The sequence below is a fragment of the Harpia harpyja genome, chromosome 8 (genome assembly GCF_026419915.1).
Source record: "Harpia harpyja isolate bHarHar1 chromosome 8, bHarHar1 primary haplotype, whole genome shotgun sequence".
NCBI lineage: Eukaryota > Metazoa > Chordata > Aves > Accipitriformes > Accipitridae > Harpia > Harpia harpyja.
In genome coordinates, this window is record NC_068947.1 from 39,345,846 (window position 1) to 39,360,706 (window position 14,861).

A 14,861-nucleotide genomic window follows, 5' to 3' on the forward strand; every position below is an offset into this window, starting at 1 on the left:
AACATCAAGAAAGCACAAGGATACGTTATGGCAGAGGTAGAAACACATGCTGCTAAGTGCCAGAATGTTCAATCAGCACTTCAGGAAGTAGAAGCAGTTTCTGAGGACAGGATATGTGACAGCATACATCTGTAACTGGAAGGTTTTGATTATTCAACAGTATGCTGAAATTTTCATGCTGAAATTTTCACACTGGTAATCCTTTATAACAATTGTTTCAAGGTATTCAATTGCTTAAAAAAAAAAAAAATCTATGTGGTGGGAAACCAGACTATCTAAACCCTATTCTTCTATTTTTAATACACCTCCACTTCTCATAATTCTAGATTCTTCTTAATATACATAAGGGAGAACTGGTACCAGACTGTTCAGTTCATGTAGTAACAATTAGGGAATCATATTCGCTTCAACTAGACTCAGAAAAGTTCAGAAAGACACATAATGCTCAGTACACTGTCGTTGCACCAGCACTAGTTATTTTTTATGTACCAGATCTCTATGTAAGAAATATTAAACTACTATGTATTAAATAGTATATTAATAAAGTATATCCTCATCAAATACTTTTCATCAGTCGACCTGATGGCACCTGTGCATACGAAGTCACCGTTTCACCTACTTTACAGCTGCAAGTACTGAGAGAGGAAGTAACCCTGTTGTTCAGAGGCACCGATGGGACTGAAAAGGTCACCGATCTACCTGTGAAACCATACTGCTTGGAAGGAACGGCCAGTGCTATGTTAAAACTTATTGGCACTACCCCTCTCTCTGGTTTTCTGTTTGGAACAAGATGATTGCAAGTAACATTGTGGAGGAAATGCACTTTCAGAAAACATTCAGGGAAGCAAATCTGAACAAAAAGCAGTCTGGGGAATTATTAAAACTGAGAATGAAACAGAACTACACTTGAATCAAGATCAACCTGTTTCTTACAGTAAGAAATCAATTTGATGCAAAACAGCAAAATGAGAGTTAATGCCATCTCATATCTGAGACAAGCCCTCAGCTACAGGTAAAACCAGCAGAAGTTACTAGTTAGCTTTCCTCTAAGACACAAGAAGTTAAGCAAAACTTTTAAGCTTTTAATCCAATTCAGACCCAACCAATTCTTCCAGTGAACAGATACAATCAAGATCACTGAGCGAGAACAGGATATATGGAAAATGCCCATGTTATCAGACAATCTCTTTGAGACATGTTTCAAAGTCAGTCCTCACTACACCTCTCAACATGGCATAAACCCAACACAAACCAACATGGTCAGAGGGTTGTGTCTATGCAGAGACACCTAGCAGACTAACAGTATATGAATTTTTTATACATTTGTGAAATATGCATGAAGACCGTGTCAAATTCCAGGTGTTTAAAATGTGCTTAAGTAATTTACTTGCTGAAGTAAACAAAATCAGCAAGACTACAAGCCGAGACACTTCACAGTAGCTTCAGAGTTACTTCTCAAAGTAACTGAGACTCGCAAATCTCTGCATATATAGGGCAGACGGGGGGACAGGGATGCTCAGCAAATTTTTTAAGAATGTGCCAGTAAAATGATTCACATCAGTCTCTAGTAGGAACTATGGTGGGCTGATGATAACCACAAAGAGCTTTGAAGGGAAGTAATAAATCACTTGCCCTGCTTCCCCTCCCTGCATCACCTTAAGTCCCTCCATGCCTCGCCTGCTGGATATCCTGAAGTTTATTAAGCACAGTGTTGAATAAAGTTTCACATCTAGTCTTTGATATTCACATATGGGTTACAAAGTCTAACTTAATAAAAGTTTATTTTAGAACACACTTGAAGGTAACTTCAGATTAAATGACAGGATTTATATTTTAGGTTAGCCTCCTGAGAAGGTATATTAGCAAGGCCAAATTTATTCCACAACTACCTTGGAATTCTCATTCACAGCACATTTCCAGCATAGAGTGAATAAAATAAAGGGGATGAACCAGGCAAAAACTTGCAGTTCTTAAAGAAAGGCTCTAGCATTCAGGTCCATACTTTTAATATGGAGACTCTTGGCTTGTAAGCTTTAAACCCTTGATAGCTTGGTTCCCATAAGGTCTATATACAGGAATGAATCAAGTATCATATAGAAAGGGAGGAAGGGGAGGTAGGAAAAATTACAGAGAGAATACCTTTCTTCTCGTATCCTTCTCACTCGCTCAGCTCGTTCTAGTTTCTTTTGTTCTTCGTATGCTTTTTGTTCTGTAGTGTCTCTTTGGATGCGCTCATTTAAGGCATCAAAATCTTTTGCTATAATATGTAGAAGCCAGTATAAACCCTTTTTTATTGATTTATCAATTTTTTTCCCACAGCCCATGATAGCTGAGCAAGGTTCCTGTAAATATAAGGACAAGGAGGGGAAAATTATTTGCACTTCAGATCACATTTCTTGACTGGAAACAAGAAATCAGCCAAACAATTACTGTTTACTGTGAAGCTTGCAAAACACTAAGAAGTATGGGAAATAAATTTGCATTTAGGTATTCTATAAATTTAGGTGCTTTTTTTGCCAAGATACAAATCACAATAGTTCCACCAAATTCCATTATTTCCCATCCCATTTCAAAAATACTTGAATACTGCACAGAAAAACATGTTTGCATATCTATCTCTAGACATATATATACACCTCTTACGTATACACACAGCTGTTACATATACACCTGCTATGCGTATACATGTATATTTACACACCTGTTTCTATACACATCCATATCTATGCATCTCTATAGAAATATAATTTATCAACCCCAAATATGTATGCAAACAGGAAAAGAATAATTTTCTCTTCATGTTCATTGTCAGGAGGACAAGTATAATGGGCTTTAATTGGAACAAAAGAGATATAACTTGATTCCAGCTTAGAACATGGAAAAGGACTAGATGACCTCTCAAGATCTCTTCAGAACTATTTTCCAGCATGTTTTGGAGCACTGTATGGGTCTTTTAAACTGTTGTCTGAATAATAATTGAATAGATCCAGCTATGTATTTGACATGAAGAAATGATATTTCAACACTATTTGTCTTCAGAATTTGTGTTCATGAATGAAGGAAGATTAAAAAAGACTAACTCTCCAATGTTAACACCTAAAAAATTCTCTGTGTATATCTCTTCATTTGACAAGCATTTAAATGGCACCACAGTCAGCTAAGGTATATAGGATTTACAGCAGAAAAAAGAAATAATTCTGACTTGTTATGTCCCCCCAGAGTGCCAAACCTAGTTTGCATTTTAATACATTCCTACTTTGCTAAATTAAGGTTCAAATATGAGTGTTGTTCACTATGGAACACTACAATACTCTCTAGCAGAACCTAATCAGGGAGAAAACTAAGATAAAACAATAGACAGCACTGGGGCAATTTTATTCTTGGTTTGCACCAAGATTATCATTGCTGTAGTTTAGTTATAAAATATAGAAATTTAGAAATATAGAATATACAGACATGTTAAAAAAGAGGAAGGTCACTCTCACTGACACTGTGACAGTGAGACAAATGACTCCTTCCATTTGCTTTAATATTTTGTGGGGAAATTTAAAGATCCAGAAGAAAACTAATTAAAAGAATAAGAACAAAAAAAAGGTTTTATGGTCCTTGCCTAATTTTACTTAAATCTTGTTTCACAACACTCCTGTTTAAATTCACCACGAGTCATCACATTGAAATAACTTGGGACCATGTTTACCTTTAATGAGCCTAGTAAAGAAGCTGCCCATTTGAGTATGTAAGACTCTCTGCTGCTTTCAGCTAAAATGACTGAGAGTAAGAGATCTGGTTTCTTTATTGATTACACCCAAGATATAAATGGAGAATAAGAACTGGAACATGTCATAAATTAAGTAATTCTAAAGTACTGGAAAAATACACTAGAATCTTTCAGGTCTTTTATACTGATAATGTTTTGCAAGAAAATATTTTTGTCACAGAAGTCCCTTGGAAAAAAAGGGTGAATTTGCAATTTTTATTTTTAGGATTGCTACACATGCACAGTGCAAAGTACACTGACCGAAGAAATGCAGTCAAAGAGTCATGACATAATGAACATAGCTATGCCCTGCTATAACTCAACTTTCTAAAGAAAATAATAGCAATATGTATTACCCTATGAATTTTGCAAATCTCCCTAGGGAATTAAAAGTTTGTTTTAAATTTTAAACCCCAAATACCATCTGGAATAGTTTTGCAAAATTGCTTTCTAATTTTGGTTAATAACAGCATAACTTTCATTATCTTTTAAAATGTTTCTTATTGCAATTAGAAAAAGATTATAAAAGTAAAGCCCACAAATAGTTAACTAACAAACTAGTCAATAAAAGCAAAGGCTTAAAGAAAACTTCAGGGACTACTGATTTGGATAAATTATCTGAAATATTGACCAATATTAAGTAGCTTTCATACAGATTTCTGGTTTAACCCCCCCCCCCCTTTTTTATGATTTTTTTTTTTTTAACATGACTATGAATACTACCTCTGAAAGGTAGATATTTTAAGACAAATATTAACTAGCAACTAGCTCTAACAGTGTTCTTTGGTGACTGCTGTGCTGGGAATTAGATGCCCTAGGAATTAGATTAAGTTCTTGCTGTTTGCCAGATGGTGACTCAGACTAAATGATGGTTTTAGCTATGAACAGAAATGAGACAAACATCATATCTGAATAGTGATCCTTCTTGAACGTCAACATAGGCAAATTCCATTTCCTGCTTCTTTTTTAAAAAGTGGAATACTAAACTTGCTGTCCAATTAAGCAAGTTTTAAACCACATCAGTAACTAATTATTCTTACATGGTTTCAGAACAGACCAGCAGGTACACTTTGAGGATCCTTGTTATAAAGATTTCTTCAACAGATCCAGAAGCAGAACGTCAAGGTGAACAGTAGAATTGCTTGCAAAACAGATACAGGTACTGTATCTTTGCTGGGATTGCAGGGTTTTAGTTTCAGTTTTATGCTATGCGGCACGATCTTCCACCTTATTGCAAGCTTTAAATATATATTAGAAAATGAAGCATCTTAAAATATACTTACAATTTGACATAGACACTTGTGTTCATTGACAAGCTTTTCCAGAGATAAGGACTCGATTACATCTGCTTCTGACAGAGCTCCTTCTCTGTCCTGCTTATTTGCCAGCCTAAAGAAAAGATCAAAAGAAACACTTAGCACCCTGACACTAGAGAGACTCTCAGATCTCCAAAAGCTAAGTTTTTGACAAAAGTAGGAAGAAGGGGAAGAAGGAGAAAGTAAAGAGAAAATGCCTTGTTTCAGCTTTAATTCTGAATTGTTCTTTCTACTTAAAAAATGTTAGTCCATGCAATATTTTCTGCAGATACTTACATTAAATAATTACTAAGGTGCTTAGGAATTACTTATTAATTATTAATAGACAAAGAAATTATATTTTACAGCTAAGATGGATGTAAAAGACTGTACTGTTCTACATCTAAAGCTACACAGTACAATCTGTTTGAGTCTACAGATCAAAGTTCAGAACTTTGCAACTTCCCAAACCATGTGCATAATACTGCTTTATGATCATCTTGCATTTGCCTACTATCCAGAATTTCTCTCTGATGCCAAACGATTTGATATGTAATGTTTTGAACCCGCTCTTCGTAAGTAAAACTTAAAGCTCAGAGGGAGGTACTTGCATGAATAGCTCTAAAAAACCACACTTTATTATTAAATAGAGGGAAGGAAAAAAAAAAGTATGAAACACATAGCTTACAAAATAAGTGTTCTGTAAGATTAAGTGCCATCAATGTCTTATTTCTTAGAGATATGGTAGCAAAGAGGACTCCAGAAAATAAACATAAGTTTTGGGGGGACTGTTGTTCTTGATCAGATTTGTCTTCCATATACTCTGTAGCTGCATCCAACACTACAGCCACTAATGTGTGTTTTTTAAAACCAGATCTGATTTACCACCCAAAGTATGTTATTCATTATTTCATACTTTAATATGGACATACACCCTGAAGCAGAGGCTGTTATGTTCCTTTCAACACTGTTATCAGTAACTACTACAAAGATAAGAGGGCTGTTCAGAATTGTAAATATCCCAAATGCTTAAGTTCTTCACCTCAGCAAACTCCTGGTGATACCATGCTCTAACAACAGAAATGAAAGTTACTTCCTTTTATCAAGACTAATTTTTTAATGTTTCAATGAAAACTCCTCTGTATATGAAATAAAACTGGAAAAACTTCCAATCTAAAGCCCTAAAAGGTACATCACAAACTCCATGTAAGAAAAAGCAAGGGTAACTGCCAAAACCTGTATGGAACCACAACTCACAGAAAGGCAAAATCTTTTCTTTTATGGGGATTTCTCTCAGCTATCCAAGTAATAATTTTCATGACACTCTCGGGACTTGACTGTCCTCAAGACCTCAATTTCTCCATTAAAATGGATTTAAATTGGTCAACATCCAAGAAGGCAGGATGGATTAACAAGGTAAGTTTACCTAAGTATTTAGGAAGGTATTAGCCAGGCAGATGTATTCCCTAAGAAAAAACTTAAAAAAGTAAACTTGCAATCATGTTGGCCAATGATTTTCTGAGTTCATTTACAAGCAGATTTTAAGAACAGATGGAGAAATTTAGATAGAAATCCAAAATACATATTTTAAACAAAAATGACAAAAAAATCATAGGAAATCATTCATGTTTCTTGAGGGTCTGAGAGTTTTATAAGGAATAAACTAAACTTCACAAAAGAGGTCAAGTCAAAAAAGAGTTGTTCCCATCTTCCATGAAAACTCTTTGTGACAATAGGATATATAGTCTTTCCTCTCCTATTATCTGCTTTCAATTAAAAGCTAGTATAGTAAAAATCTAGGAACTATCAAAAGATAATATCTTAAATTTCAATTATATTTTACAAGCAATACACTACTGTTCAAAGTTATTACTTTTTACCATGAAAACTGGTACTGTTTGCTTTGAACCTGTGTAGACCATTTTGGAATGTAATCTTACTTTGCGCTTTCTACAACAGTAATTATCCAAGCTAAGTGCAAAAGCTGCAAAGAGGAGTATTGCATAGCATTAGGGAATCTGAAAATTGCACTTGCCTCTCTTTAATAAAGGAATTCCACTAAAATAATGTTGTTCTGAAATTTAGCAACCCTTCCGTTACATGAGAACTCTGATTCAACTTTCTGGATATAATCACAAATATTTGGCTTCCGTGAACGTAATGGCAGATGGTTTTGGAACCAGACAACATAGCCTTTCTTTTGAAATCTCAAGTCATCATCATTAACTCACGTGGCTTGCAGAGAATGTTAGGCCAAAGCTTGTACTTTGGATTTATCATACTCCTTTCTGAGAAGGAACAGTGGTAAGAATTCACTCCATAGTTAGCAGAATTTGTCAGCACTTCAGTTTGATCTAAGAACTTATCCTTTCCTATTTTCCAGAATCGCAGTATGAGAGCCTGAATTCTTAAACATTTTATTCCCAAGAGAGTTTTTAGCTTCAAAGAGACATTAAAAAAAAAAGCTGTGTTGCATCTACAGCTCAAAAAATCACTCCACCATTAACCTCATGCACTGTGATTCATTATCTAATCTTTCTTTTCAAGAAGAGTTTATGAAGGAGACCAGAGAAAGACAGCTTCTCAAATGTCCATTCTCTCTCAATCTTCATCAGTCTTAACTACCTGTGGTCCAAAAGCTTCACTTATTTATCATCATCTTGGGGAGAAAACCCTCTACATCCTACTGATAATCAAAACTTTGCTGACTTGCCTGCAGAGCTAGAAGGAGCATAAGGCTCTCCTCCCTGTCCCTGCTTTGATAATCCTTTCCCACCTGTCAACAAAAAGAGTACTTCTGCAGTACTTTGTATGATTTAGTGCAGAGATTCCCTAACTGTTGTTCAATGCATATATAGAACCTATGACATTTTCAGTATGCTTATGATTCTCTGGCACTATTCCTTCTCACCAACCAGCTAGAACAAGTAACGTCCTCTCAGTATTTAGCTATGAAATAGGGCCAAAGCTAAACCAGGGAAAAACTGAAATGAAATTCAAGCAAGCTATGGAAAGTAATTAAAAGACTGGAAACAATTATCTCCACTTTTTTTTTTTTTTCCACATAACCTGTCTTTGTTACAGTCTGAAAATCCTACTGCACTGCCCCTTAGTCTCAAAAAGGATTCTTCAGCAGTGCTGTCAATTCATCTAGATCTAATTGAAGAAAATATTTCTGAACACAGAGTTTGTTGCCACAGCCTATTCCTTTCTCACCTGAAGATTAAATAACTGCACTATTTACAATGTTATTGGACCGCACGTTCTACAAAGCACAGCTGAAGCAGAATGAAATGTTGGTAAGCTGCATACCTCAGTGTGAGTGTGACACTGAAGTCCTATAACTTGCAGTAGCTGCTGATTTTTAACCTCTAATACCTTGAAAGGTGTAAGATTTGTCTTTTTGGTCAATTAGCTTCCATTTTCTCCACAGCACTTCTGTTGCAATACTGACTATATTCAAAAAATACAGCTGAGGTCCTGTACCTGGAAAAGTAGCCTATCCAAATAGCTGTCTCCACCTTATGCTTCCCAAGAACTGAAGTGGTTCTGCACAGGTCATACGTTCCCTGCTGTACACCCCTGCCCGCTTCAGCCTTTAGGTCAAACTTACAAATGGAGTTAAAATATTTTTAAGATACTGTGATAAAGTGTATTATTTTGCTGGTTTTTTTTTCCTTTTCAGGTAAATGCATTAACAGATCCATGACCTACCCTTGCCTCCTTTTCCCTTCGTGCTTCAGTGTAGAAGAAAGCAATCCCTGCGCTTACACTTGTGCTTCATAGGCAGTGCTCCACTTCCAGCTTACAAGGTCTCTATCTCGGGAGCTGCTCCTAGACACTTCCTACTACTGGGCAGCTCCAGCAGTGATCCGCCTCTCAGCAAGGCTGGGTTTCAAACAGGCAGAACCAGATTCCCCAAGTAGAAAGTAATCAATTTGCCTGTCTACTGCAGTTGCAGAAGTCAGCTTCTCTCTCACACCACCACTCCTGAAGATGAACCCTTGGACAACTAAATAAGAACTAGAAGCAGAAGGCATGCAGAAAAGACTTAATGGAATGCCACTCAAGACATGTTACTTAGGCAAATAATTGAAACAATGTTTTTCAGATTATACTGAAGCTTAACCTCAGTAGTTCCACTGTAAAGGATAAAACAGAAACCCACCAGCACAGGATTAAAAGGTAAGACTTTTCTTTTACTTAACATTTATAAAGTTGCAAATATCAGAAAAAGGCTGTGTAGTGTGGTTTAGAATGCAAAAGTGTCAAGACATGCAAATAATAGATGTCTACCCTGCAAAGAATTGAATATTTCTCTAGGTGAATACAGTCTCAGAGCTCTGCTGCTCATGCACAGGAATGCTAGGTTTTGAGGCAAGTTTTATGCATAAAACTTCCTTCCTTAGGGAATACATCAGAGTTATCTTAAAGGATAGACCTTGATTTTAATTTTCCAAGTCAGTAGAACTTCATAATATAGCAATTTTTCATGTTTAAAAAACTGTAGGAGGCATATATCAAAACATACTTGAAAGCACAGGAAAGTGTCTGTTGGTCTATCACATTAAGTCTGCTGAGTAAGAAACTTTCATATCTAAAATCATGCTTGGCTTATTTCAATTTCACATAAAGTATATTTGGAACCTTCTCAGTGTAACAAACTTACTTTACACAAGAAATAAAGAAAAGGTAGGCACCAACTGCTTTTATATCAAGTAGGATTTTTTTAAGTAACTAGAGAGCTTTTGAACTTTAAGAGTCATGGGAAACAATGTGGAAAGGGAGTGTATGTGTGCATTGGCACAACTGACATCTACAGTTCAGTAACAATATTTCTCTTAGAAGCCAGAAGACATGCCAGAGAAAAACAAAGTCTGAACACAAACTATGTGTGTTCCTTGACCTGTTTCTAAAATGTAAATTACTGAGCAAAGAGGAAAAAGAAAAAAAAAAATCAGTATTAAAGTTTACTTTATAATCCAAAAGATTTGGTGAAAAAAAAATCCAGTATGAAATGGACATATTTGTATCTCAGCTTTCATCAAAAATCCAAGAAGTGTTACAGAAAGGGTTTATTTGGGAAGAGGGTATTTTGCGTGAGTGTATGTGCACGTTCGCTTTCTTGTTTTGCAGACTTGGAGGGTTTTTTTAAACACTTAATTTGCAACTTAGGCCTTTTTCTCCACTTGCGTGGGATTCTCATACAGTAACGTAACACTGAAAACTAAATACTGTAGAGGGTACACACTGACACACTGGCAGGGGGGGAACATATACACGTAAACTGTAAAAGTGTCTCAGAGATGCTGCTTTTAAGGTTAGTTTAATCAGAGTCAGTTACCACAAACCCAAAATTTTGAGTCAAACCTGCATGGTGGCCATCAAAATTAATGAAGTGCAAAGCATCCCTGATGTCAAAGTATTACAGTATCAAACTATCAACATGATTAAAAGCAACTTTAGGAAAATGTATCTTTATGAGAATGATTTATCTAAGATCAAGAATATCAGTCTTTAAGGCTACTTCAAGAAGCCATAGCTTTGAGTGACTGAATTAGCATTCCTGGGAAAACAAAGAAGAGAGAGAACCTTTGAATTTAACAGCAGTCTACACAAAGGAAAGAACAATGCTGTATTCTTCAGTCTATGGTCAATCTCTATCAAAAAATGCAGTTCTACCCTTTTTCCTTCAGAAATTTCATCTATTAACTTTTTTTCTTGGGCAACCCTGTGGACAGCAACCAGTAGGATGTTTTATCCTAGAGAAGTGAGGCCTCAGCAGATATACCAAGAAAAGGTTTGTTAGTCTCTTTACGTTTTGCTTATGTTAATATCCATGAAAGTCAAACTCCTGATCCACAAACAAGCAGAGTTTGTCAGTTTGTCAGATTGTTTTGTTTGTTCTTTCCTCTTCAGTTACTGGCAGTTCATCAGCTTTTTGAGGAAGTCGCAGAAAACAAAACTCTTGACATTTTTAACAAGCAGACAGGAGAACTAGCCAACAGTTTTGGCCTCCCTTGGAGACCATAAGGCACTCTAAGATTAAGCTCTGAGCCACCTCTTTCTGCAGACTTTTTGTGGATTGCCTTTAAAAGCTTTTAACTACACCGAAATAATCCAAATGGTGGGTGTTAACAGATCTTAAACTACATTCTTCTTTAGCACTCGAAGCCCCTGTGCCTTCTGGATTGTTGACAACAATTACAAACCCATTAGTAATTTTTTTACTGATTGATACTAGGCTCTTTCTCAAATAAACTGGTTTATTTCATTTCTCTAGTTTGCTTTTCATGCCTTCAATTCTTACGCAAAACAATCCTTTGAATATTAGGGTAAACTGGTGAATAAAGTGCTACAAGATTATCTGCCTGCAAACATCAATTAGGAATTTGCTTTCATGCAGTTGCAGGGAGATATGAGAGACATTTCTCTAATTTAACCTTTTCCCTAAACAGTTCCTCCAGGTCACATTTAAATAAGAGAATAGTTAGAAATAAGATTCTAAACTCATCCTGTTTATAGTATCTCTAGGCAACTTTAGAGCAACTTCATTCTCATATTACCTTTTGAAGTGGTCACAAGAATGTCAACAATTATAATTTTTTAATTTTGGTTAAGTGGCCTCATTCTCACCTCAGGTCTGAATCATATTCCCATTTACTGAAAACATGTTTCCCTGACACACTCTGCTTTGCTATCAGTTTAATCATACTTATTGGTCAAATAGGCTGCATCCAAAGAGATGTCTGAGCTCACATCAAGAATATTATGTTCAGCTTCCAGATGTGTAATTCCAAAAGCAACGACAATGATATTGCCATGCATTTTCGTATGAGATTTAAAAAAGTTGTAAATACGAATTATTTTCTTATACTCTATTTCACCTTGATATATCAATACCTAGGCAAACGTTACAGTTATTTAGTCAAAGTTGCCTATAAGAAATGTTTTTAAAAAAAGCTCCCTGGAAATCCTTACATTTATTACAGGTGAGTTCCAAGGTTGTGATATGTAGCTATATGGTCTGACGAGATGAAATGGGAATGTAAAGTAGGTGGGATGTTGCACAGTACAAATTTTGAGCCTGCAATTCTACTGTCAGGAAGACAAAAATCTTGAAACTGATTTATAGCAATACAAAGTCATTAACTAGGAGTTCAAACTATATATCCTATTAAATGGAAAGAATTTCACCTGTCCTCTATCCTCTTGCAGCCCTTTCTCTTGCTCCTAATTTATTTTCAAATACTGCTTTAAAATATATCAATATCTGGACCTTAATTACGTGATCTTTTGGCAGAGGAGATTATGATTTTCTTTTTGGATTTCTGTGACCTATAGGTGACCGTCATATTTGCACCAACTAATTAAGTGAAGGTACTGATTTCTAGTATTATCCTTGCTGGAAATAAACAAATAAACCCAGGCATCTACAACATATAAATTGACTTCTCTCTACTGCTCATTTCTGAGGTCTCTTAAAGAGCACTACTGACAGTAAATCTCTGGTTTAATAGGTGAAAAAAACCACCATCAAAACATTAAGTAAATTCTTCAGTTTTGCTTTTAATCAAGGGATACTCCATTCCCTTACAATTACAGAGAATAATCTACAGACTGATCTGCAGAGTGAGATCATTGTTTTGTCAGTCAGGACTTGTAGGTGCAGTATGCGTCACCGTTACTGTGACTTATGTCAGTGCAAAAGCATGAACTCACTACCTTCCATTACCCAAAGTATCAGTAGGGAACATGGGAATTGCTGGTAGATGCTTTTCGTCAAGTCTTCCACATCTGCAGCCACACATTCATAACAAAGGTCCCAAAACTTCAAGGAACAATCTCAGATTTGCCACCGATTCACTGTGCATCTTTGAACCAAACACTTTATAGAATAGCAAAAACCCCCACATTTTTTTAATTGGAATGTAAGAGAAGTAATAGCAAAAACCCCCACATTTTTTTAATTGGAATGTAAGAGAAGTACTGACAGTTGTAGAGATTTTCAAAGTATAAAAGCTTGTAATACAGGTGATTTACAAACTGCTGTATTCTCCCACTCCACTAATGCTAAAGTCTATACCTTGTATTATTCCCTTAACTTCTCTCTCAGGATTCTTTCCCATATCATGCCACACCACACAATCAACACAAGACAGCTACATCTCCTACAACATGATTGTGTTACAGATTTCTGGCCAAACGCCCAAGAACATGTGAATTATTTTAAGTAACTAAGGTATATTTTCCCCCTCTACATGTCCCTTGGAGGCCTTACTCTAGCAGCATGATTTGGTTACAGTTTTCCAGCAACTTTGGACTCATTCTTCCCCATCTTACGAACTTCTTGAAAGTTAAATCTCATGGTTTTACTCAGTATCAACATTTCTCCACCTCCCATGATCTATTTCACACTAATTAGAGAACTCCCAAGCTACCTTGCTTCAAACACAGCATTTCTATGCTCCTGGATACTGGTCATTTTGGTTTCACTGGGTAGCGTTATGGCAGCTATGGTGGGTAACATTGTCTCAAAGGGACAAGCCACCAGAATGTACTTCCTCAATGTGATGTAGTAGGCAGTGCCAGAAGCAAGGTGCTACAGGTTATTTCCTAGAGAGAAAGGCTGACAAATGACTTTTGCATGTTAGTATTTTTTAATATTAAGAATGAGATACCTATTAGCACTTAAGTCCTCTGCGCTGAAAATGTTACTGATTTTGCACTATCATATCATGTATTAGCTACCTTCCACATATAATGGCATCTTTTTTTAGGCTCATAACCAGGGCAAGCTCTCTGCCTTTGGTATTTTCCTGTTGAACCACTCCCACACTTCCCACAAACAGCACTTGAACTTAGAATTATTTTTAAATATGTTTTTCTAAGGACTTGTCATCCTAAGACAGAGATGCTTTAAAAGGATAATTTCATCCAACCACCTTGCTGTGTAATAATCCTTGATTTAAGCATGTTTGTTTACAAGGTATTTAAGTTAAAAGAAACTTTTTAAACAGAGGAGAAATTAAACATAACCTGTAGCAAGATTGCTTACTTTAGTTACTTAAGATATATCTTCGGGTAACAGGGCAAGATTCCAAAAGACCATCAAACAAGTTCCTTCTTTTCTTGTGAGAATATACGAGAGAGCACAGCCTTTGGAGAAAACTGAAATTTAACTCAAGCCCTAAGTTTTCCCCACAGACTACTATAAGTAAACTGTAGTTTTAACTATAAGTTAAACTGTAGGCACTTAAATGGTATATGTGTCTCACTAATTTTTTCTTGCTAAACTTAGGACACTTAAAGCAGTAATCAAGTTCCAGACCAGAGTATGACTCCGAACATTACTCAGAGCCACTGTGCTCAAAAATAACAGTTATACAGGTTTGTTGGCACCATATAACAGAGCTATAATGTAATTTCACTGCAGTCTGGAAATGGATTAAAAAAATAATAAAAAAATATATAAGATTACTTGTAACCTGAAATTCCTTAGGGACATGTTGCTTGAAACTGTCCTCTACCCAGTGCCTTTAACAGACTCATAACTACAGAACAGGAAAACAAACTGACACTTATTTTTTTGCAATCATTAAAAAAAAAAAAAGGTACTATTTCAGCAGACATAAAGAATGAGTATGATGCAGAACACAGATCATACATCTCAAGGAGCTCTTTAAGACAGATTTCTGTCCTTTGATTGTCTGCAAGTCCGCTTCTGGTGGACCACAGTATGTTAAAATGAATGCACGAAGGCATGCAAATTGCATCAAAGATCAAATACTAACAGAGGCTTTTGTTTT

The 14,861-nt window shown here is 35.9% G+C and overlaps 1 protein-coding gene across 8 annotated transcripts in view; it reads right to left on the bottom strand.

Annotated features, from left to right (window-relative positions):
* The window catches only part of ARL13B (ADP ribosylation factor like GTPase 13B), a 51,024-nt gene that overhangs the window by 9,459 nt on the left and 26,704 nt on the right, over window positions 1–14,861 (bottom strand). For all 8 annotated transcript variants that reach the window (XM_052794145.1, XM_052794143.1, XM_052794146.1 and 5 more), the window contains exons 5-6: window positions 5,041–5,146; window positions 2,140–2,342 (exon numbers count right to left, since the gene is read on the bottom strand). In XM_052794145.1, coding sequence (XP_052650105.1) covers window positions 2,140–2,342; window positions 5,041–5,146 — 309 coding nt within the window. The remainder of the gene's footprint in view (window positions 1–2,139; window positions 2,343–5,040; window positions 5,147–14,861) is intronic.